Below are 26,409 nucleotides of genomic sequence, written 5' to 3' on the forward strand. Positions count from 1 at the left end.
TCAATGTTTATTACACGAGTTCGTTTACCTTTTGTGAAATGAAGCTGCGAAAACATTCAAGATGGTGAAAATTTAATACAGCACCCAGTCCCAGTCCCAGGCACGTTGTATATTGTAAGAAGGGAGTTTCAGTTCGTTCATAAATAATGTATAAATTTGGTTCGGCGGTCGTATTCGTGAAATCAAATGTAAATGGTCGCGCCACCGCGATAATTTAGAAAACAGACGTGTTGAAAGTTCGAACACTTGAGCTAAAGATATACCTTCGTTGGAGAATATAGTTACGGACTTAAACGTATGGCTTTTTTTCGTTTGTAAATAATTTAAATCACGTTTTATTCCTTAAATAGTTGGATGTTATTATTTTTCATTTTTAACCTAGATAAAACAAGTTTCATATTTATGATAGATATTGATTAATACGGTAACAGAAATTTATGGAAAAATGTAAACACTGCATAAAACACCATCCAAGTACATACCAGTTTCATCGTAGACGCGGGTATTTAAAATGCATCCGTCATGATAAATGGCTTTTTAAGTCTTTATACGCCGAAGAAAACTTAATGCCCGGAAAGGGTACTTGAATTTTGGAATTACTCGATCTCGGTGTTTTCATCAAACGCGGTTTAGGTAAACCGGTTTAATCTGTCAAAATTAAATGAACGGTTTGCATTGTGACTGGAGGTTCCTATATCTTCCAAACACTATTAGGTATACCTTCCTGTATATCTTTGCTGTCAGTTGTAAATGAAGCCTAAAGTACTTATTAACAATGGATCTACTTTTCACGGACATATTTCCGAAGTATGTATAATTTTTTCATCTTCGGGGAGAATAATTTTTTTCTTGTTGCGAACGAAAAAAAAGAACAAGAGTATTTTAATTACCATCTAACTCGGATACAATACGCGCTGCGGGTTGTTTAGATCAACGTTTATTAAAACTGATAAACCTTTGATATATGTATGATTGGCGAAGCAGAATATTGCAACATTTTCAATTGCTTTACTGAGCTATTTTAATTTTAATTATGATTCACAATGCTTGTAAATTCCACAGGTGCTCGTTTGAATCAAAGTACTTTTTAGATAGGTATTGATTTCACCCAATTATTTTAATATTCTTCGGTATGTTTTGAAAAATTGTAAAAAAACCACTTGAGATGTTGGCACCTATTTCCAATTTCAAGGAATCTTGCATTTTTGGGAAAAGTGTTTTTCAAAACCTCTATAGTTGAATTTTCAGCGAATTCTGTTGATTTTTTTGAAATTTTTATTTTGAAAATTTAATGATAGGTACCAGTTTTTTCTTTAGTGAGAATAGTAGAAATTCGTTCTCTTTACCTAATATAAACCTCCCAAAACAAAATTTCATAGTTTTCGTCCGATTTGAAGTTTCAAAACAAATTATTATCTTTTTGAAAATTTTTGCAAAACACTCGTAACTTCTTCTAAAGTATGACCTCCCTTCTCGGAACCGATTGCCACCATTCTCGTGCCGATCTGGGGCCTCCAGCCAAGGTTGACTTTTCTCCAGCAATTTCAAATCGCCCCAAAAGGTGTTGTCAACTTACACAACTGAAAATTTGATCCTATGAGAAGTTCGATACCTCAAATGTACTATGGCAAATGAATCACAAAGTCGAGGTGACGAGTTAAAAAGTTCGTTTTTTCAAGTTGGGAATCTCAAATTTCAAAAAAATTCCAAATTGTCAATTAATGCGATGATAATTAAAATATCACCAAAATAGAAGGCCCCTGAACTGCAGCTGCTCAGTAGTATTTTTCGGAATTTGGTATTCGTTTTTTGAAAAATGTGCCGAGCTCCCCCTCCCCTGTATTTTTTCCCACTGCTATCAAAATAGATTTTCAAAATGTAACTTGATGGCTGGATGGTTAAAGCAGCTGTTCCTTTTCCATTTTATTGAAAATTACCTCAAAACAACGAACATATTGATCGTCTTCATTCAAATTAAATAATTAGACCTTCGGGTAGGTATTGTTATATTATTTTTTGATATTGCTCGATCAAATCATACTCAAGTAACATCCTGTACATATGTACTGAATATGGCCCACAATTTCTAAATATAGTGATACTGACACTGGGAAATAATCTCAAAGTAGGTAGGTAATCGAAATCCGTAGATCGTCCATTTCAAATCAACTCACTTTAGTAACAAGCCTGAATCCTCGCTTTCAAAATAAACCACAAAACAACACACGTATTTTGAAATCTCCGCATCGAATAAACACACAAATCGAATATGTGTATCGCTTTTCATCGTAAATCCAAGTTACAATAGCTTCTGTCGCGTAGTCGTCTCGCTTTACCTGAAAAACCGTAAAATTCCAGCTCGGCCAAGGTTCTTTACTGCAATGTAAAGTAATCTCAATTGCATTGTCGTCGTCATACACGTTAGTAGGCATTTGATTCTCGTTACATCACAAGTGTTCATTTACATAATGATAAGTAAACCATTTCATTATTGTCATGAATTGTTTTTATTCTTATCATATTTTTTCCATCTAAGTATTTGCAGATTATAATCGAACCCTTAAAAAAATTAAACTACCTAAGTACATCAAGAGCTCATAATTATAGCATTTATTTCTTAAATGTAACAATTAGGCGTCGCAGTCATAGTCATACTTGATACTTGGCGGATAATTTATTCAAATTTGGTTCTCTTTTACGTAATAAATTAGAATTAATTCAAATCATTAGTGAAAGTAACCATTGTGGTTTTTTGTCCGGTAGGCAGAAGTATTTCACAAGAATGCAATACGAGCTCGTCCTTATAAGATCAGTTACATATTTTTGAATCCATTTATGAATATTTTCTACAAATATGCTATTTTAAACAATTTGAAAATTGTCGGCGAAATTTACGAGTAATTAATTGTTCTCACGCTTCTTTGAAAAGCATCAAACATTTTGCATGATTTTTTTCTACCTCTGTAACGCAGTCTTTGGAACTACTCTACCGGTAAATGGAAAAAACACGCTTGAATTGCTCCCAATGCTTATAAATGTAGTTATGTTTCGGTTTACGATAAAAAGCAAATTACAATTATTAATAACGAATAAACGATATCATAATGCCGACTTTACATTCCATAAAACCACGTGCCCTGTAATTTTAAATTATAAGTTAGCTACGTGGAGTCGACCACCGTGTACTTATAATACGAGTGCCTTTGCCTAACCAGAGCTACCTATGCTTTAAAAGTCGATCACTCAACTCAACCTGAAATAATACTCGTACTAGGTGATTTCCATTTGCAAACATTCCATAATTTATTTTATATACCTACCTATTTATCTAGGAATGTACTTCTATTTCTGCTAATACGAATGCCAAGGACCATGACCAGGAATAATGCGAATAGTTAATTTGAATATTGTTAGTAATTAAACGCGGGCTAGACCTAGGTATGCAAAATCAAAATTTAAGGAAGTCTGCAGATATACTTCGGTACATATGTACAAAGTCAATTGAGTTTATTTTTGATCACGATTAATTATAGCTTTGTTTCCGAATGTTTTTCATGATATATGATGTATGAAGATTTTTTACACCTTTATTTTTTCAACTTTTTTTGCAGCTTTGTATGTACTCGGTATTTACCGCCCATAGCTAATAGCTATGTACAACCTCCCTTTTATTTACATTTTCACAATCACATGCATTATTAGTAACTACTATTAAGTGAAATTGTAAAAATATATCTATGCCACGTGGATAGATAGGTAGAATGTAGGTAGGTACTATATATACTGATTTGAATTACACACACAAATCACCTGAAGAAATTTCATAAATCGTTTTCAGTAATATCATTGATAATACGTAAGTCTTTTTTGATCTAGGTAGGTAGCTAGGTACCTACGTTATCATTAAAATGAATGAAACTGGTGCTTATTAATACGAGTTATTGAAGCGTTCATTTCAAGGATGAATATTTCGCAGTTTATTCCTTTAGTTTTAGGATAACTCCCAGAGAATACACCCGGAAGTTGAATAATAAATAAAACACGATAACAAAAGACCATCACTACAGGCAGCTATATGTATAAATTGCAAAATTTTATACACAGGTGTTTATTTGTTTTCTCAAATTAATGTTTCTAGCATACTTTTTTTTGCCTCATTATCAGCTTTTAAAGAATTGCTCAAGGTATTCCTTTACATAGTTGTCAGTGATTGGTTTAAGGAGAGATCTACATCAAATCACTTGGTTATTTCCCACCACAATCCAATAGAAAATCACTGACTGATTCATTAATCATCAAATTAAATTCAAAGTGACTATCATAATCATTTGAAATACATAGTATACAAAGTAACACCTCACTGTCCCTCAATTCCCCTCCATCTGTTTCGCTTTAATGTTCGAAATTTTAAAAATAATTGATAAAATAGCACTTGCAGTCTGTTTATTTTAACGTGAGCTCAGCCATGTGAGAATTTTAGAAAACCTCGCAAATTCGCAATGTGGTAATTTTCTTCAATCATCACTCATCATCAATAAGCAAATACTCAACAAATTTGAAATGACGTGTGACGCATTTTTCTGAGATTTTCGAGGGCACTGAGCTCGAAAATCTACCTACATATTTATTTTTTTTTGGATAAATCAACTACCATAAATGCCCCTGCAGCCACCTCAATTAAAAGAAAAAATTAAAAATGATGATAGTCTGATTCCAACTAAGTCGAAGTCGTTCGGTTTGGATCATTGAAAAAAGTGAGAAACTGATAGGTATAGATGGACGCGAGAGGTCAAATCCATAAAATAAAATTACAGCGACTTGAATTAATGAAAATCGATAAATATCTATTTCACCTCACATTTTCCAACTTTTCAAACATTTTTTATCAAAATGGAGGGAGTTTGGGATAGTGGTGATAGTACTGATTGGCGGTGTTCACAAAATTAGAAGATATGAGAATTTGAAGAGTCCAGATTTGATTTCGGGCTCAAGCGGTTTTCAAAATCAAAATTAGCTCCTTTAAAAACATGAAATTCAATGCCACAGAGGAAGAATTGTTTAAGGGAAGAAATTTACACAGAAGGTTTTCTCCTAAATCTTACTTTGAATCAAGCAGTCCGGTCGGACTGCCCCGCCAAGCAAGAAAAAAAAACGAACACAAAAAAAAACAAAAAACGATAATACCAAACGTGATGACAGTCCGGCCACTTACTGCTTATATATTACATTTTTAAAAGATTTTATTCAAAATTTGGGATCGTTGTCCATATTCAGGGATATTGAGGCGTCATTTTGTAAATTAGGTACGTACCTAGCTGCGTACCTATAGTTTTAAAAAAAAATTATAAAAATACCTAATTGCTGTGCCTAAATATTAAAAAAAATATTATACCGAATTGCTCTCAACTTATGTAATTATTATAGAAAGTTGTGTTTTCGTTTGTCAGTAGCGTAAATACTTGAGGGGTTTTGTGACCCCCCCCTCCAAACCCGGAAAAAATTAATTTCTCGCTAGCAACGCCACGCCAAATGCACTTTTTTGTATGACATCTTGTATCTAGATTTCAACCCCCCCCCCCCCGAAGGGGTGTCAAGTTACCTAACTGTAGTTTGGAATACAAAAGCCATTTCACTGAGTGAAAAGAATGAAAGATCATGACTTCATTTTTGGTTCAGTTCAAGTTGAACCAATGAATAAGGGTAAGGTGCTCCAATGTCGACCACATTTTTTTCTTTTGGCTGCCAATCAAACACATTTTGAGATAGAAATCCCGCAAATGGCTTAAAATACACCTTGATGATCCTTCCCCCACCACATACCAAAAGTTCATCGACATAAATAAATTTTGAAAGTTTCCACGAAAGTTTTTCTTGAACAGCTCAAAATTGAATTTTCAAATTGTTGGGACCTAATTCCGACCACCCCCAAAATTGAAAAATAAACGTGTAAAAAAAGTACAAAATCGATTTATTTATGAGTAATTAAAATAATTTTCATAACTTTTATCATTCATTCAAGCAATAGCTATAGACATACTGATTTTTTCGAGAGCATTCAGAGTGTTTTTTCCCAAAATGACCCTACTTTGAGAGACCACCGTTCCACAGCAGGGGCAGGTGAAAACTGAAAAATTTTTTGAGGCCATTTCAACTCCAAATCTTCAACATAATAATATTTCAATTTTTAGCAAAATCAAAGATTGCGTAAATTTTTTAGATCCACCCTAATAGGTATAGGCATAGGTAATGTGATTTTTTTGTAATTTAGGAAAAAATGAGGTATTTAGAGCACTTTAAAAAAAAAATTTTGAGAAATTTTTCAACTTGACTTTGTCAAATTTTGAAAATTTTCATTTCATTGAATTCCTCGTCTCTTTTACTTCTCAAAACATATTTCACATAATTAAAATCACATAAATTACCGAAGTCATGAAACACAATGTGAGAGGCTCCAAAAAGGTTTTGACCCTTCAAAGCCAACTTTCTGCTCTATCTAATCAACTTTTGACTTTAGGATTACGATTTTGGTGTTATTCGTTTTGTCTGTGAAAAAGGAATAGAAATACATTTTTTCCGGAAAATTTCCGGCATCATTTGAATAAAATCGGTAGGTGGTCGGAATTAGAGAAGAGGTCGGCAGAACCCTCTCCGCCCTTTCTTCTCACCCTTCTGAAACTTGAAATAAACTTTTAAACAGCTAAAAAAAAATAATGAGCAGCCAATGAGCGCTTCTTTAAAATTTTTCAACAAAAAAAATTGCACTTGTTTCACCTGAGCAGTGAGTTACTCATGCATTAAAATAAACTTCTGCAAAAATAATGTTATAATTATAAAGCTTTGTGAAAAATTGAGAACCAAAAAACCAAGACAACTTCTACCAATGCTTATTTCACCCTTCCTCCCTCTCTTGAGTTTCAAATCCTGGCTACGCCACTGAGCAAGATTCTCTATTTCATGCTGAAAGCTGATTTTAAATTTTCTAAATCACTGCTTCTTCTAATTTTGAACGTGTTTCGTAATTGTTTACAGCCAAATCCGAAGTTTCACGACATCGTTGTACGTACGTACCTACTACGTAGACGTACCAGACGCGACGTCGCGACACCCTTTTTATAGAATAAAATTATAATTTCATGTCACAGGTAATTCATCTCGTTCTAACATTAAACCACTCTCGCTGTCATTGAATTTTTACCAGCTCAGCGATGCATATAATTACAGTACAATCCGACGCATTATCGATGACGACGAGTAAGCGTACGAAGCCAAATACCATAATATACACGCGAAAAAATGGCAGACGCAGACCAGAACCATTTTGCCAAGTACATCGTCTATGTAGATGTACATCCACCTACCTATATAGGTACACGAAACAAGCTCGCGGAATATATTTAATATTCCGATGAATTTCAAGGATACTCCTGCACTACTCGTACTATACAGATACACTTCATACCTTATACCTATGAGGGTTTATTAACGTGTAATTACTCTTTCGATAAAGAGGAAAAAGACCGCTTTTGATATGAGAAGCACGTCGAATCATTCTACAACCCTCCAGACACTGCGATATAGATAGATACGTAGACTTACGAGCTTGACTGCATCTCCATCTATTTTTCTCAAAGCCGCAATAATACGAGGTGGTAATCTCACCAGCACCGGGGTACAGAGAATTCCAATAATTGAACGGAACGATATACGATTATAAGATTACCGAGCGTCGAATTTGGCTCAGGTTGATAAATATTTACCGTCGTTAAAATCCTGACATTCTGTTCAGACCGGACTCGTCACACCGGCGCACAAATCAATATTTACATAAGACGACGATTCTTTCACACAATTGCGCCAAAAACACGCTGACGCTGACGCTGGTAGATAAATGTCATCGCCCTATACGAAAGCATGTGCATATAATGCACAAGCACATATCGCTCTGCGCCACACCAACTTATACGTACGTCTATGCACATATATATCCTGGTTCTCAAACTTTTACTATTCTAATTGCTTTTCCAGATCACAATCGCGCCGCCGCGCCGCGATCTCGAGCACGATCATTAATTAACGGCATGATTTCCATTTACATAATGGCGCACATAAGTGTACTGTGTGTACTTACCGTTCGGAAGACATTTAGAATAATCGATAGCTCCGCTGCTATCGCAATCGTAATCTTCATCGCTGTCGATATGTGGAAATCCGTGATCTATCTCGAATATAGGACTAGTCTGTATGCCGCTGTCCTTTTTCTCCACCGGCTGATGCACGCTCGTCGGACAGCGACATTTCGAGAACTCCTCGTCCGTAACGCCGATGCAATGAGGACACGGAAAGCTCAAACTTTCCAGCGGTACACGGTCTATGGCACGATCAACGGTCACGATCAGACTTTGCAGCAATGCGGATAGTTCGAAACTATCCGCATTTTCTTCGCCGGACATTATCTCCAGCGGGCTGTCGAATCGACGACCGATCACTTTGCTGAAATGGCCGCCGAAAATTTTCCAATTTAGAATCAAATCGGCCTTATTCTTAGCGCGGTCAACTCGGGCCAACAAGTAACAGTCGCCGTTTTTCAAACAAGACCGTTCGATTTCGGTGAGATGTAACGCGATGCCATGCTGCCCGACTGAGAGCGGCCAACCTCTGGACGCGACGATGCTTCCAACCTGTAAAATATCACATATCTGATTACTCGATCGGATAATAAATTCGACGTTTTTGTTTTCTATTTCTTTATTCTAGGTATACACATATAGACTGTGGAACATGAGTATTGAGTATACTTTTAGTTCACAGTGTCGGCGAAGACGTACAACTTTTTTTTTTAATGCTACAAGTTTAGACCTAGTCAAGGAAGCGTACAGTGTACTATGCCCGTATGATAACGAGGAAATGATATCCAATATACAGGAAACACAAATTATCGAAACACCGTTTTTATTTCTCTACAAACGGACCAGAATTATTTAATCCTGAAGTTGAAAAAGTAGCTTATCATGCTTTCAAATGAGAATCACACCATTTTTTTCAACAAAAGGGACAGCAGCTGGCCAGAAGAGTCGAAATTTGAATCTCAACTGCGGTTTGGAATGGCAGTAAGCTTTTGAATAATTTCAATTAAATAAGGCATGTAATTACTATTTAAAGAAAAAATTCTTAATATAGGTGTATTGTAATATTCGAGATTGAGAAAATTTGAGGGTAGAAAATCTCAAAAATATATCACCGCGCAAAATTTAAATGTTTTTAAAAATTACCTACTAATTTGATCTTTAGAAATTCAAATAAAAATTTAATTTCAAAATAAACTTGAAATTTTGAGAAAAAATTTTAACACTTGAAACATTGAATACAAATTATAACAAGGGAACCTCTTGCGGTATCACACTCCGATTTGAACGGGACCACGATTTTTGGAAAGAGCATAGTCTAAAACCCCCAAAACCAAATTTTCAGCAGCCCAAGTTCATTTTTCGATTTTTGGCGAATTTTTTAAAATTAAAAATTGACTGTTTTTGGCGATTTATGCTTTTTTTAAAAAAAAGTATCTACGTACTTGATCAATAAAAATGGTCAAAATAAGTCTCAAAACTAATAATAATTACCCCAATCCAAATTTCACCATTTCCAGCCATTCTGGAGCCTCCAGCGCGATTTTTCATTTTCTCCAGAATTTTGAATTTGCTCCAGAAGGCGTGAATATGAAGTTAGGCAGCTAAAAATCGAGTTATAGTATATTACACTCGACCTGTTTAACGAGTTTATCCACATTTGAGCCGATTTTGAGAGTGACACCTCAAGAATGGTTTTTTGGGGTGTCACTCTCGCTCCAAAACGGCTGGAAATGGTAGAATTTGCGCTCCAGGGGTTAGTTCTTGAAGAAATACAGCGATTCGCGCAAATTTCAAAAACTTCCTCACAAACGGTTATCTTTTGATTTTTTGGATTTTTTAATTTTGAAAAAAGCTGCGGTCAAAAAACCACTCTTGAGGTGTCACTCCCAAAATCGGCTCAAATGTGGATAAACTCGTTGAACAGGTCGAGTGTAATATACGTACAACTCGATTTTTAGCTACCCAACTTCATATTCACGTCTTTTGGAGCAAATTCAAAAATTCTGGAGAAATTTAAAAATCACGCTGGAGGCTCCAGAATGGCTGGAAATAGTGAAATTTGGATTTGGGTAATTAACATTAGTTTTGAGACTTATTTTGACCATTTTTATTGATCAAGTACGTACTTTTTTTAAAAAAAACATAAATCGCCAAAAACAGTCAATTTTGAATTTTCGAAAATTCGCCAAAAATTGAAAAATGAACTTGGGCAGCTGAAAATTTGGTTTTGGGGTTTAGACAATGATCTTTCCAAAAATCGTGGCCCCGTTCAAATCGGAGTGTGACACCTCAAGAGGTTCCCTTGTAAGGAAATTTTTTTTTAACATGCAGAAAACAAGGCGATAACTTGAAATAATGACACATCGTTCTACAGGGTGTCCACTATTTTTGACAAGTCATTTCCCCTGACTTTCCCAGGTTTTCCAGACCAATTTTCTAGACAATTTCTTCCAATTTTCTATACTTAAATACCCTGAAAAATTTTTTGATTTTTGACGAATTTTTGAAAATTTAAAAAATGTTAGTTACTTTTAATATGTCAAAAAAGATGTATCCATTACCGACCTAATCTATGACATGTCTCAGTTTTTAATGCGCAATGAAAATAAGTGATGGATTTACTCATTGGATGGTTAGACTACGTGAATATTTACTCGGTTAAGCGCCGTATACCTTTAACTTTAACGTTTCCTAACGTTTGCTCAAAATCAGTCAATTTTTACGTCATTAATAACCAAATACTTGGTGATATTTTTACAAATTCACGTGAACCTACTTTAAACAACCAACCTAAAAAAAAATTTTATCACTGACGAAAAAGCGAAGAAGAGCGTAATAAATAAAATAAGGTTAAGGTTTTCACGTACGAACAATAAAGCCTCGTCGTAAAATACTCAACTACGAATGACGAAAGTAAACGAGTACGTAAATGCATACGTACAAATGAGAATAAAAAAAAATTGTAAATATTTATCCGATGTAAATACTTGATTCCCACAAGTGAAAAATATTTGAAGGCAAATTTTTATCTTATCTGGGAGCAATATGACAACAATGTTGCGCATAAACATCACAGGAAATGGTTGGTGTTGGAGGCTTTACCGGTCGCCAGCTGTTAGCATGTGCGAGTGGATGGCGATGGCGGCGAGAGACTGGGTGCTGTGCTCATCAATGCACGTACAGAAGAGACAACCGGGAACATTTTGTTTAATTCACGAACACCATACACGTATAATATCGTAGGGATGACAATTAAAAGTGAAAAGTTCACGTTACACAGACCCATTATCTGGTATTTTTTGGTTAGGTGCTGCATACGCAGACCTATACAAACGTAGTGCATGAATTAGGCTGCGCACTTGGAATCACACCGAATGTGACATTCAAGTGGGTACCTACTGCCTATAGTACTACTTACTACGCAACGATAACATCATGGAGAGCTTTTAAAGCTACGAATTTTTTTTCAAAATGGAAATCACTTTTGAAAAAAAAATGCTCAAGTTCGAAAAGGTACTTTTGTAGCGTAGTTTTACCTCGAGTATGTGGTCGTGCTTGCGTCAAAAGACAAAAGCGGCCTTGCCTTTGAAATTTTTACTTGTCGGTTAATTTCGCTGGTAGGATTAAGAGATCATATTTCAACAATATGTCATAATAAAAAGCAAACGAGGAAAGCGTTTTAGTACTACGTACGAGTAAGAAATCAATCGGAAGAAAGTAAAATTTAACGGCGTCTTAAATCGCGATTAAAATTCCATTTACGGTAACGTCAGCTATTTCGCCCAGCTTTGGACATCACGATCAAGGTTAGTCGAGACACGACTGACTGTACCGTTGAGTGATATGTTGGCGTATCGAAGGAATATAGCTCAGCAAATGGTAACTGTTATTTTTCAAATAAACCATAGTCCCGAGTCCGTACCTACATAGTGGACGCTCGTCGGTCATATTATTAGTATATACGAATGTAGATTGGAATAAGTACACAGCCATGCGATAGGTAAACTTATAGATACATTGGGCTTGGAAAGTTCCTCTTTATGACAAGAAGTTCCACGTTTATAAGGCGATTCTTCGATATATTACTCGCGCCGGTTGTCTAGAAAGTTTAGGTTGACTTTCTTTATTGTTTTTGAATTTTTTTACTCGCCTGTTTACAACTCAGCATACCTTCGAATGAACCCGGCGAACTTCATCGTCATCAGCAAACAACGAGGCGTTTATTACGAGGAAAAAAACGCGAACTAGATAATTGATGTCATTTCTCACCTTGATTGAACTGGCGATCGGCTATCCTCCGATGTATCTTAGTACCCATTCCGCATACTAAGTCTGGTCTCTCTATCTCTCATAATACACGTTAAATTATCGTCATAGTGTATACAAGATGTTGTTAATTTACGCGTAATTAAAACGTATTGATGGAAAGTAACGCGGTGCGGCGTTATAATCGCCATACGAGTTTTATGGCTAGCGTTTTAATCAGCCCATTTTCAGCAAATCCACGTTCGTATATGCTCCTAAGCTACATAGACCAACCGTACACTGTGTACATCTTATAATGTATTCGACTTTCTTATGTATAATACCGGTGTCCGGTAGATAGTATTATTGTAGAATTGGCGAATAATGAGTAACGGTATTCGATGACATTGAGTAATTCTTATGGTTTAAATTTCTCACTTCGAGTCGCCAGACTTGGAGACGAAGGCGGTGATGTATTTCGAGTATTATGACGACGATGAGCCGGAGAGTTGTTGAATTAATAGAAATTTCCAGTCTCGCGATCTCATACATAGGTAATGTTGCTCAGCTATTGAAAATATTGCGTATATTTTCGCTTATTATGAATTCTTTGTAATGGTAATACAAACGTTGGTTGATAAATTGCCATCTTTTTTTTTTTTTGGTTATTTTGTGGGCTTTCGTGATCATTTGTATGTGAAAAGATTGTCATATCTCTATAGGTATGATTTTTAAATGTTGTTGTCCTATATTTTCTCAAAGTGTGAAGAGTAAGTATAATTTTGAGAAATTTTTACCGTTCGATTTATCCATTGACACGTGACTTCTTTGAAAGTTTTTTCCCTCTGGTTTTATATTCATTCGTTTGAAGGAGTTACGATAATACGAGCACATACGTACGTACATCCATTTAGTTCTATTCTTTGGACCAGGCATCTTTCATTACTGCAGAAAGAAAGTGGATTATGCAATAAGATTTGGAAGACGAATAGAAATTATCTCATTTTCTTTGGGTAAAAAAGCTATCTTAAAAAACTATAGAAACTTTAAGTTCAGCTGTAAAATTGCTTTCCAGCTCCTCTTTAGTGGTATCTATTGAAATTAACGGAACCGTTACTTTAATGCTTTATTATGATAATTAGAATAGTAAAATTGTGAAGAAAAAAAATCGATTAAATTTCATGAATGCCTTCTTTTTGAGCTGAAAGTGATCCAGAGAAAATTTTATCCCAGAAAGAGTCCGTATGAAGAAGATGCAAGCCATCAAAAAAAGGAATTTTCGAACCAATTTTTCAATGGTTTTACTAAAAATTTTGATTACACTTCAAGTACAAATATTTTTCTAGATATTTTGAAATAGTCTCTAATGAAGTAATGACCAGAAACAGAAAGAAAATAGGTATTCCCAAAACACAAAATTATGCCTACTCAAATAAAAGCTGGGCTTTTTGACTAGGAGGCAGACATTTTTTTCAAATTTTGACAACAAGCAGGTCTTTTTGGCAATTTTATGACAAACGCTGATAACTCGTTTTGCCGAGACTATTATTTTAAAGGCCAATCTTTCTGAAATTTTCACATAAAGATACTGTTCTGAAAATACAGCCAGGCGTTTTTTCAAAATTGAAATCTGATTTCTAGAACTTAAATTTTATCAAGTAGGTGCTTCCTCCTCAATGGGGACTAGTTGGTTCAAATTTTCACCCGATACCAAACTAAAGTATGTTGTTGTTGTGCAACTTAAGATTTTCCAAAATTTTCGGGAAGGTGTCCAAAAGTTTCAAAAATTTATTTTTTGATGCATATCTCGACCCCTGTAGAGCCAAATTGGTTTAAATTACAGATATGTGAGGTTAAAAATAAGAAAAAAATTTCAAAAATTATTCATGTTGTTAGGATTTCTCCTCCAAATTTGGGTGCCTTAAAATCAAAATTGACTTTCGCTATAGTTTTCCTAAAATGTGTTCGTCGAGAGCTTTCAATTAGAAAAAAACCGCGTTCTAGTATCAATAGGGGCAGAATGAAAATTTGATGAATTTTTTCGTCTTCGCTTCTATATTACATTACTGATACATACGTTACCTATCTTTAAAATTGATGAGGTAAATTTATTTTGGATAAGTGAAAGTTAACAATATTAATTTTCGACCTTTTGGAAGGGATAATTCAAGCTGTCATAACAAAATTTTTTCAATTTTAGAAGTATGTAATTGTATACAATCCATTTATTTAGTCATTTTTCAAATTGCGATTTTTTTCATATGTTTCTAACACCTTCAATTTTCAAATAAGGCGTATTTTTCAACCTGTTGCTATCCATTCATTGGACACCCTGTGTATTTTTTTGTTCGCGATCTACAAAATGGTAAAATAATAAAATGCAATTCTGCTCAACGATTTAAGCACAATGCTTCTCGTATTAGGTACTTATTCTTTACTTAATATACTTCATACGTAAATAAAATTTTACGGTATTGATTTTGTAAAATCATGCCTATTAATAAAACTTGCAAGAATAAACTTTTTTGGCCATATAACGAGAAAATTACTGAATTTAAGTACTAATAGCCAATAGGTAGCCAGTAAAACGTAGGTAATTATTAGTTAAATGATTCCTTCATTTTTTCACAGCTACTCGTCCATACTTTTAATAAGTACGAGTTGCTGATTTTTGCACGTGTCTACAAAGAAGAACTTGCTGATATTTTTCTCAAATTTCAAGATTAACGATTCTATAGCAGGATGATTCGAATGAATTTTTATCACTTGAAATATCCCTCATGAAATGGAATATTGATACCTTACCAGTCATCAGCATGAATGACGTGTAGAAATACGAAAATGTCTCAACGCTTAATCAGTTATGTGCTTTTCTATTTTATCTACACCTTTATTAAATAATACCTACCTTATCATTGTTAATTTACATCACACGAACAAAACGATAGGTAATTCCATATTGCTCAGCTTACAAAGGTTGGCTTCAATAACAATTTATATATTTCATTGAGTAAAAGTGCAAGTAAAATAATTAAATTTAATTGAAATTATTAAATTTACGATCAGATATTATAATTCGCAATGAAAATGGCCAAAAGCTGGGCATTATCACTTTCTACGAGTATAGGTTTAGGTACATTCTACCAACACAACATGGTAAATTACGTACCATCTTGAATCATAACCACATTTGGAGAAAGGCTCAGATTCCAGTTCGACAATATTATTCGAATAAATATGAAACGCTATTCTAATTTTATTAGTTCCGTCGTTTTACTCTCTATTGTTCGGCTCGTTATGGATACAATTAAAATCTTGGAGTAATATTCCATAAGTAATTATGCAGATATTCTGAAAAAATATTTTATAATACCCACTACCTATATATTGTAATACCCAGGTATATTGCATTGAACTTTACATTTGAAATTCAACATGTTTGGAAGCACTACCATGTACTGGCAGCTTATCTATATTAATATTTTCCGCACTCGATCGAAATGCAATATAACACAGAAGTGTTGAAACGATACAATATTTACATTGCTTCCGTAAAACCTCATAAATTTTCCCTTTTCTCTGTAAAGAAACACTTATGTTTGTACGAATAGGTTGTTATATATATAGGTACTACTCGCGTATTTGTAAAACGAATACAAATTTTGTGTAATTTATACAAATGATTCATTGCATCTCTGGTTCGTAAACGTTTAATGTAGAATTATCTGTCACGGATCACGTCCGATGAGGTATTTACATCCGTCGAGATTTGAAAAAATTCACCATTCGACCTTTGTAGCAAGACGTTTGTTCTATCACTCTTATACGAATTTAGATTGTAAGCTCGTCAAATGACTCATACATGGCACGAGTGTATTTCACAATTTTCACCTTTATTTTCATCAGAAAATTTGGGTTCTTACAATTTATCATTTTCAAATGTATTCTGAAATGTTTTCGCAAATAAGGTGCCAAACAAAACCTACATGAATCAAAGTATTGAATTTACATAAGTAAGTATGTATATGATGCATTTTTATGCGGGACTTTCGAGCTGAAAAAAAAAAACATTTTTCTTGTATTCCCCCCTTGCTATTAAAAAAATGCTCTCTTGAAATTCGGAAATAGGCACTTTTCAAATCTCACCTTTTGCTTCCTTTCAAAAATGGAATTTTACAAATGTATATTTTTCAAGTCAAACGAAGGACTTTTGCAGTACTTTTTTCAATTTTTAGAACAATTTTGTCAAAAAACAGAGTTTTTAACAACTTCGAAGACGTGCAGGATCTGCAGTGGACATCCTGTAAAATCATTCCAGTCATTTGAAATTATTCTGAGGCAAAAATTTTCTCAAATAATTTTTGAATTGAAACCTGAGAAATATTTTGAATGACTTCTTTCCCCTCCAACCTTAGCGAGTTTGACTACTGAGAATCATTTTTAATTTTTGACGAATTTTTAAATAAATATAAAATTACCCATATTCTACGATGAGCATATTTTATGTAATACTATCTACAAATCTATGATCTTCTGCCAAATTTTTACTACTCTCTTCTGAAATGTTGCATTGTTGACCACATTTTCCAAGTTTTTCTAAATGTTCCAACTAAAATTAATCTACGTTTCTGTGTCCGTTTCGAGTGGAGTTTGGCGTTCCAAGGACAGCACAAAGAACAAGGGGGACTACGAAATCATCTTCTGCCCAATAACATTAAAAACAATCAAACCTGAAACAGCATCGTAATCGAAAAGTTCTCCCAATTTCACTTCACATACATCTGGAAACCCCTTATCATTTAGAGCAATACTGTAGTAGGTGTGTAATCACATGATCGATCTTTTATGCCCGCAAATATGAGTCGTATTAGTTTCACGGGTCGAGCATTTCATTAGCACGAGTGCACAGTGCAGTTTTCACGCTCGCTTCGCTTCTGATGCGTAGTAACAACAATATTTCCAAAAGCCGAGCCCATAAATCAGCTTACGTACGCTACTTATACGTCAAAAAGTTACAAAATGCGGCAGATGTTTTAGATATGCACCCTAATAATTGGTGCAACAATTCCGATCATTACGCTAGTTAACTCCACATTTGCCAAAGGTTATAACCGAAGTCTCTCCGGTTTATGCCTCGTACGTGTTAACCATCGAGTCTAGGTATGATCGTAAAATTTGTTCTCTTTTGTTTGGAATTTCGCCAGAATGTACTTTTCGTCCCCCATATGGGCCTATGTATGTAGATTTATATCACATATTTTGTATTTGAAAAACGTCTATGTAGTTTCGAGAAACCCTTTCAAAAGCACTTTCAACGTCTTTGGTTTTCGCGTGTCAATATTTCATAATTTGAACTTGATGCTGGGAATAAAAACAATGCATATTGTATTGTAATACGTTATACGTACAAGGTACGATCATTTTACATCATTTATCACCACACCGATTCAATCCAATCGAATGGTGTACTACAAACGCGCCAAGAAATACCTTTTATTTTCTATTTAAGGTTGGTAATAAGTTCTTTAATACGTAAACTGTTTGCAGTATTTTTTGCATTTTACTATTAACAAATAGGTTGTCGTAGACGCTGCAGTATTTATACGTCTGTTTATTATGCTTTTACCGCATCTAAGTTACCACTACCGCCTTTAGCGATAATTATTTTCATATTCAATGGTAATTGTTTTAATCTGTTTTTAATTCGAGATTTCGAATAGTAAAATGGTACATAAATTACGAGTATAGTACGATTCCCTACAATAGTTGTACATTACCTGAGCTCATTATCTTTCAATACACGAGCATACCTTAACGCAAAAGTACACCTATTTGTATTCGACAAATCACCCAGCACCGAGAGCGCAATATCGCGCTAATGAATCATACCATAGAGTTTCTCACACAGCCAGAGGAAGAGAGAGAACATCGAGTGTTTTTGTTCAAAAGATGCTTCGTGAATTAGTCAGCTAATTAAATGATTTCACGATCTGGCGCAAATTACCGCAACGTCTCACAGACCAATGGCCAGGAATTCTTCTTCGCCAACGCTTACCTACGCGCTCACGGCTACACAGGTTGGTAAGGTAAGTGCAGTAGGTCTAGGTATATTCTCGAATGATTCAGCGTATTTGTTCGTCTTTTATTCAAATGGATTACTAATAAATGTAGGGCAGTATGCGAAATACTTCTGGTTAGTTGATATCTAATTCGGTTTGCGAATAGGATTCGCATCTTCATTGTGTGATTTGTGAACTATTTGATATGATCGCAGGTTCAACAACGAGCAATAGCACCACTGCAGTCTGTTATTCGTTTGTCATGTTAGGTGGTTGAAATCCGATTATCATCGTCACTGACATCAGACATGACTAACCAACGGATGATATGGGAACACGAGATGCCATTCTTCATCTTCATCATCGTGAAATTCTTTCAATCGTGTTTCGCCAAACGTTACCCTATCACCGCCCGCGCTGCACCTCTATTGATACTTCAGCTTCTACTTCAATTATACCTTACTACATTATTGTAATCCACTAATGACCGATTTATGAACTCCAAAGAGTACGAGCAGTACGTCTACGTATATTATAAGTAGGTATTCCATATGTGAAATATAAACCGGTAGTAAGACTCCAAATTGATCAAAAATACACCTAAGGTCATCTATTAGGAACAGTCAGGTTATGAAGACTAAATGCATGCCATATTACGTTTCGATCTCTGCAACTTCGACCTAACTTCATTTCTGTACACCTATTTTTAAAACATAGCCCGAGTGAATAAAACGTCGTAATATTTCTTTATTTTGAAATACGATACTACAACTCGAAAATTAATTTCCCAACAATAATGTTACCCGAATGCCTACTATGTGCGCCAGAAGTTGGTCAAAATAAACCTAAAAAACTTTTTAAAAAGAGAAACACGCACAAAATCGAATGAAGTAAATATGTAAGTTGCAAATGTAGGTAAGGTATGTACTTAATAAGGTATAAAAATGAGCAAGAATACTGACGTGATCAAAAATTACTATGTTATGTTTGATTAATGAATTCCCTATTTATGAATGAACACGTGTGTAATTCACGTTTCACCGCAAAACGGATTTCTCTAACCACTATGTGCATCTGATTTCGACGGAATTTCACGATGATCTAATGTCATGATCATTGAATTCATCATCGCAGTTTCGTTGAAAAATTTTATTATTCAGTCGATTTATATTGTAATCATAGTATGCACTCTCAAAACATTTTTCATTCAACGTAAAATGAAATTTCAGGTGATTTTTTTTAAACAAAAAAAAAATGGGGAAAATGAATTTTTAACAGGCAGGGCTTCTTTGTAATTAACAACATCTATGCGAGAACCTGCGATCTCAAAATGTTCTCACCCAATTAAATTAACATACTCGTAAGATGATCAACTCAAGTCTCAGGTAACTACGTATTAGTCGTATAAGTATTTATTTTAAAACCTCCAAAAAGAAAAATAGGTAATACCTACTTGGAAATTACGAAAAATGTATTTGGAAAACATTTGAAAAAATTTGCTCAAAATTTAATCACTCGTACAATTGCTGAGAATTAGCCAAGAAATAGAAAAATTTTACCGAAATCGAAATTAAATCTATCAAAATTGAGGAAATTTTCTGAAAGAAAAAATTGTAAATAGATGTAGGGTTTTCAAAAAAAATAGTATTTTCCATTTTTATGGGTGCCCTTTTATGATCAGGAATCAATTGCAAAATTGCTCAGTCTTGCCCTCTGATCGCACGAAATTTTCCAATTAAACTCTACTGCAATTCGCAAATACCTATGAAAATTTATAATTCCAGTTTTTTTTTACAACGCTGACACGTAATATGCAACAATGCAAGTTTCATCAGAATCGCGTGTGCAATGTACCGACTTCGGACTACCAATCAATGTACAGTATAGGTAGGTACCTCGTATATACACGTCGAGTATTAATTTTCACTAATCCGGAGGTAAATTTCGCGTTTTACACGCCGCCTTTAACCAAAGGTCACGTTCACGTTGCATCGACGAAGGTGGCGCGATCGTCGATCGCGCTGCAATCTGGAGAATACAGGAAATTAGCGAGTTAAACTGGCGGTTAATTAGGCGCGGTTTTGTTGTATGATAATCACACGGTCAGAGATGCAGCGTATAGGTCATTGTAACTAATACTCGCGTACTAAACCACAAAACGTGCTGGCTGCTCGACCATACGGAGGTCCATTGCACGTGCGACTTTTCCTTCAATTTTCTCATACACAATACGCAGCGAAAGAGAGAGACTGAGACTTGTTGCTGCTGCAACATTTGCTGGCATCCATTCAACACCCCACACACATACGATAAAAAGTAAAATCGTACATACTACGTAAATTCAACATATATTACGTATAAATTACTTTTATTATCGTTTCGCCGCGCAGGTACATTAACCTGATGAGTTAACAAGTTCATTCGTTTATACACACGAACGTAAATAACATCATTAAATGTCTCCAATCTAGATACAAATTAGATCGTACAAGGTTCTTGAACTTCGCTGTGTATCTGTTGTATTTATACTACCATTCGTCGTCTTGGTCGTCTCACAGACCACAGTGCTGACTCGAGTATTTATTCTTCAATCGATATATGTAGTACCTCTACCTATGTAGTATATAAGAGTAAAGAAATCGCATTACTGTCTCAATTTCAAAACGATTTTCATTTGAAGGAGTAGTTGCCCCTCCGCCGCTGATGACCAAACCTTCTCCATTCAGTATTCAACTTCCTGCCCCGAAAGAATAACGATGCAATCAAAAAGGTGAACGACACTATTGCCGTGTCAACCAACACAATGTTGAGATTTACATATAAATACATGTTTCAGCGCATAACGCTCTCAAAGAATTTACAGTATAATCAATGGGTGATAACAACGTCGTCGTAATAAATACATACTTATATGTACTTAAGTCCGCCGCTCAACTTCTTCGTGATAAGAAACGACGACCAAATTATTACTATCGTACTCAGAGTCAATGATAATTTCTCAACACTTGATTCAAACGTGCATAAAATATACTACTTCTTTCTTTTTTTCATTTCTCTCAAAAAAAAAAAAAAAAAAAAAACAAGGAATGATTTAACTTTACCATTTGAACTAAAATAAATGAGAGGGGTTGAAAATTCTACTTAATAACCCCACGTGAAGTAGGTACGTAAATCATACACTACTATACCATCTGTGCGAAAATCCTCGTTTGAATTTTTTAAGGCAATGTCCCGTCTTATAAAGTCAGTCAGTCGTTTCGTTAAGGCAGACAATCATTTATGGTATCAAATACGCACATATGTTTGTATACTTTCAGGCTAAATACGTTCATAAAAACAAAGAGTTATCTTACAAGTAAATTAGGTTCGTTATTGAAATAAACCAATTATTCCACCAGTTGAGAAAAAAATTACCGAGTAGTTGACGTGTATGTTTGAAAAAGCTTTTACTCGTGTTTCAAAGATGCACTGTTCGTGTGGAGACTATACAACCGCTGAGTTAACATTTCAATCTTTTCACAACCAAAGGAGTAATTTCTTTCTTCACAAAAATTCCAACAACACGCGATCTAACATGGCTATACGTATTATTTATAAATATTTATTCTACGTACATGCGAGAATTAAGATACCCACAGGTCGTGAGCAAGAAAATTATTTCTGTCACTGAATTTCATTCTTTTTTTTCAAAATTATACCTAGGTACTCTATAAGATTACATGTTAGCCTACTTGATTTTGTAATCGAAATATCCAGCTGTTAGAGGAGACAATTTGAAAGAAAATGAATGGAGAAGTAATCGAGCAAGAATTTCCATGCGTAAATAACCAACTTCTCAAGTCGATGGAAACTTTTTGTCTATTTTTCTAAAATGAAAATGTCACAAAAGAGCTCGCGATACCTTACCTTAAAAAATTGTTTCAGCGAAATCATGTACTTACCTACATAGTACCTAATCTGACAAGGAATATTTTATAATACGTTCATTATTCTAATCAAGCTAAAATTTGACTCACTGAAAGACCAAATTTTAAGCTGCTGAAGTTTATTTTTTTAGTTTTGGTGATTTTTTTGAAAATAACGGAAATAGGTACGTGTAGCTTATTCATGGAGTCCATTTTTTGGAATGTTTTAATGGGTAATTGTAAAATACATTCCATTTTAATTTGAACCATGAAAAATTATAAAATTCAGAAATTTTTAAAAGCGCTAAAACAAAGTATGTATCTTGGCTTGGCCAAACATTGCAAAAATTGCACAAGGTTAAAAATCAATTAAAATAATATAAAATACCTTTAAAACATGTTAAAATGGCATAAAAGCATATTTTATAACATTTCAATCATATACATATAAGAAGACATGAAGTTATGAAATTGAATTTTATCAAAAATATGTACCATGTTAAATCAGGTTAAAAATGGCATAAAAAAATTTAAAAGGCATCAGAATCATTAAAATTCCGAAAAATTGATAAGTACAAAATTTGAAGCGAAATGGTGAAAACTGCACAAGACATCGTTAAAACTCGATTAAAAATGGCATTATAAGACTTGAAAAAGCACCAAAATCATTCAAAATTTTACCAAAAAATGGTCAAAAAATGTAAGAATATGTCTGGTGATTTCTTGCTGACAGACTCACCGAGCAGTGATAATTTGAGATTGATTTTGAAGTTTGTGACTTTTGGTGAATCTTGGTGACTTGTGGTGAGTTTTTGTGAATCAGTCACCAAGCAGTGATCATTAGTGATCGATTTTGAAGTTTGTGACTTTTGGTGACTTCAGGTGAATTTTAGTAAGTTTTGGTGAATCAGTCACCAAAACATCGAGATTTCATAATTGACCATCTGGTGACTTTTTGGTGATAGATTCACCAAGCAGTGGTCATTTGTGAACGATTTTGAAGTTTGTAACTTTTGGTTGATTTTGGTGACATTTGGTGAATCAGTCACCAAGAAGTCACCAAAACATAGAAAATTCATATTTGACTATCTGGTGACTTCTTGGTAAGTAATAGATATGTTACCGTTAAAGTATTTATGCCAGGTAATGTATGAAATAACTAGTTATTTCATACATTAACGAAAAAGTGTGAAATCGAATTTTCTTCCACACTTTACCTAGTTATTTCATACATACACGAGGTGTGTTTAGTTGAAGTGTGAATTCAATGAATGAACTGCGATAAAGTAAGAAATGCAGGTTAATCCAAAGCTACAACATAATGAAGGGTCATTCCACTTCAATTCGACCAAAAAATGGTAAGGGTAGACGATCATTTTTAAATTTTTCCTGTGGAAAGACTTTCCGAAGGGATGACCAATGGCGCAAATCGCAGCCCTCTAGCCCTTCTTTAAAGGCTGCAGGGGGTGTCAAAGTTTTCAGTGAACTTGAAATATCATCCATTTCAGCAGTGGATTACTCCATAACCGCGATACCTACCAAAATGGAACTTTTTCCCATAGTTAGGGCTTTGAAAGGCTTTTTTGGTGATATCATAAAAATCAGTGTTGCCCTTTTTTTTCGTACGAAAAATCAGCTCGAAAAGTTTCAAAACGTAGTTTTCATATCGTTCCAACTCTCAAAAATGCTGAAATACTAAAAAATTGGGATGGCATTATGTCGTAAAGTCGATTTTAAAAAATTGAAAGTTTGCGAAAAATGTGATTTTTTAAATTAGAACATGGGAAAAAGTGTTGACTGGTGAAGTTGACCCATTTGAGTCGCTATTTTTACGTATCCGTTGAAAAAGTTGAAAAACCCCTTCACTTGATGAAAAACTCACCACAAAAATATTTTCAACAGCTCATTTCATGATTTAACTGATCACACATAGCTATTTCATGAAATAACTAGATTATTCATACATTACCTAGGTAAACTGTGAACAATTTACTAGCATTAAATACTTTTTCGTTAATGTATGAAATAACTAGTTATTTCATACATTACCTGGAGTAAATACTTTAACGGTAACAGATACACCAAGCAGTGATCATTTGTGATTGATTTTGAAGTTTGTGACTTTTGGTGAATCAGTCACCAAGAAGTCGCCAAAACGTAGAAAATTCATCATTGAAATCATTAATTAAAATTACATAAAACTGTCGAAATGGTAGCAAAATTTGGTAAAATTTTGTGAAAAAAGCACAAAAAATCATCAAACTCTTCTCAAAGGGGTATTACACAATTTAAGAGCAAAAAGGTTCGCAAACTTGTTCAAATTTATCAAAAACCAACAAGTTAGCAGAGTTTGTAAAAATTTAGCAAAAACCGTCAAAATTCAGTAAAATTTTACAAACTTTGTAAGAATTAACAAACTGCAAAAATTTAACAAAATTTGTCAAAATTTAGCAAAATTCAACAAAATTTGTCAAAAACTCATCAAGAGTTGAAAATTGTCAAAATTCGACTAAAAATTGTCAAAATTTGGCAAAAATTTGTTGAAATTTATAATTAAAAAAAAACAAAAAAAAACGAAAGACAAATTTTAGTTAGTTCGGAGTTAACGGATTAGTAGAGATTTCCCCGCCAAACATGGGCAACGAAAAACGTTGCCAATCGTTCAAGAATAAAATGTTGAAAACGAAGCAGTTATTTCATTTTCCAAAAAAAAAATTTCCCTCAGTAAATCATTTTTAAGGTCACTCAAAATTCCACTAAAAGATGCTGTGAAAAAACGATTCTTGAAATAATTTTTTAAAAAGGGCAGAAGCTTGTCTTCTCATTGTATGATTGTACTTTGAAAGCGCCTCAAATTTCAAACAACGACAACGAGTATTAAAATAGTAACATCATCACTTCGGCCCTAATTTTGATATTTTTGGATTTTGACACGTGAATCGACCGAATAGCACGATTCAATAAGATACCTATCGTTGCAGTCTGCAGTAATTTTCTTGTACTCGTAATAAAATTGCGCAGTAGGTACTTCAAGCGAGTAAGTACTTATTTCAGTCATGAGAGAATTTTAAAATTCTGCAATAGTTACTTTCTTCTCGCATCCACGATAATCCATATTCCATGTGAAATGAGCTTTGAGCTACTGCACTGTTATCTCACCGAACAACCATATTAAGTATTTATGATATCGAGAATTCCAAGTGATTGTTTTCTCAGCATGAGTACCATAACCTATCTATTGATTCGTGAATGTATAAAATTTGTAAGTAAGTAGTTACAATTCGAACGTACATAGGTACGTAGATATTGAATTATCGTGTCGTTTTAAGCGTTTTCTTACCGTATATCGTATCGGTTTGTCGTCCAGAAAATTACAATAAATCAGAATTATGGTATATTTTTTGCCTTTTTTATGATAATAACTCACCGTTTGTGTAATTGAAAGTTTTATAAATTTGCGCGACTTGAATTTTATTTCGCAGAAAACATTGTTTCTGTTCTCGATTTCTAATACATATAATATTTTAAATCAACGATAGATACGTTTACGTGTGCTTTACTATATAGTGATGTATGAGAGCTAACTTACAGGTACACCTACGGATTTTATTTATGTAGCTTTTTAAATGCGCATAGCTTTAAAATGTGTGTAAGTATGTCAAGTTATCGCTTTCTTTCTTGACTTTGTAGGTATATGGCTTGGCGGGTGTATTATACATTTATGAGAGATATGTATATTTACTTGTTAGCAAGTTAATAAGACAAGTTCTGTAGTAATTGAAGGAGAAATATGAAAAATATTTTTAAAATTTCCACGCGATATGCGTTCGCGCTGCGAAGGGAAAGTTAATTTGTTATCGAAGAGCTTTTAAGGCATAGATAATGTATGTACTTTAATAGTGCTGGCAATGGCATTATCATCTTAATACACCTATAATACATATGAGCGATCGATTCTCTTATTTACGTTCCAACACCATAGGTACCTACTTTTTATTCTTTTAAAAGTCGTATGTATACACAAATGTAAATGATATTCACGAGAAAATTATTCCGTATCTGTATGTTTTTTCC

At 34.2% G+C, this 26,409-nt stretch overlaps 1 protein-coding gene across 5 annotated transcripts in view; it reads right to left on the bottom strand.

The window, feature by feature from the left end:
- Positions 1-26,409, bottom strand: part of LOC135840685 (puratrophin-1-like) — a 166,867-nt gene that overhangs the window by 64,656 nt on the left and 75,802 nt on the right. For all 5 annotated transcript variants that reach the window (XM_065357311.1, XM_065357312.1, XM_065357313.1 and 2 more), the window contains one exon: positions 8,129-8,678. In XM_065357311.1, coding sequence (XP_065213383.1) covers positions 8,129-8,678 — 550 coding nt within the window. The remainder of the gene's footprint in view (positions 1-8,128; positions 8,679-26,409) is intronic.

Source organism: Planococcus citri, chromosome 3 (genome assembly GCF_950023065.1).
Source record: "Planococcus citri chromosome 3, ihPlaCitr1.1, whole genome shotgun sequence".
In the NCBI taxonomy this organism is placed as follows: domain Eukaryota; kingdom Metazoa; phylum Arthropoda; class Insecta; order Hemiptera; family Pseudococcidae; genus Planococcus; species Planococcus citri.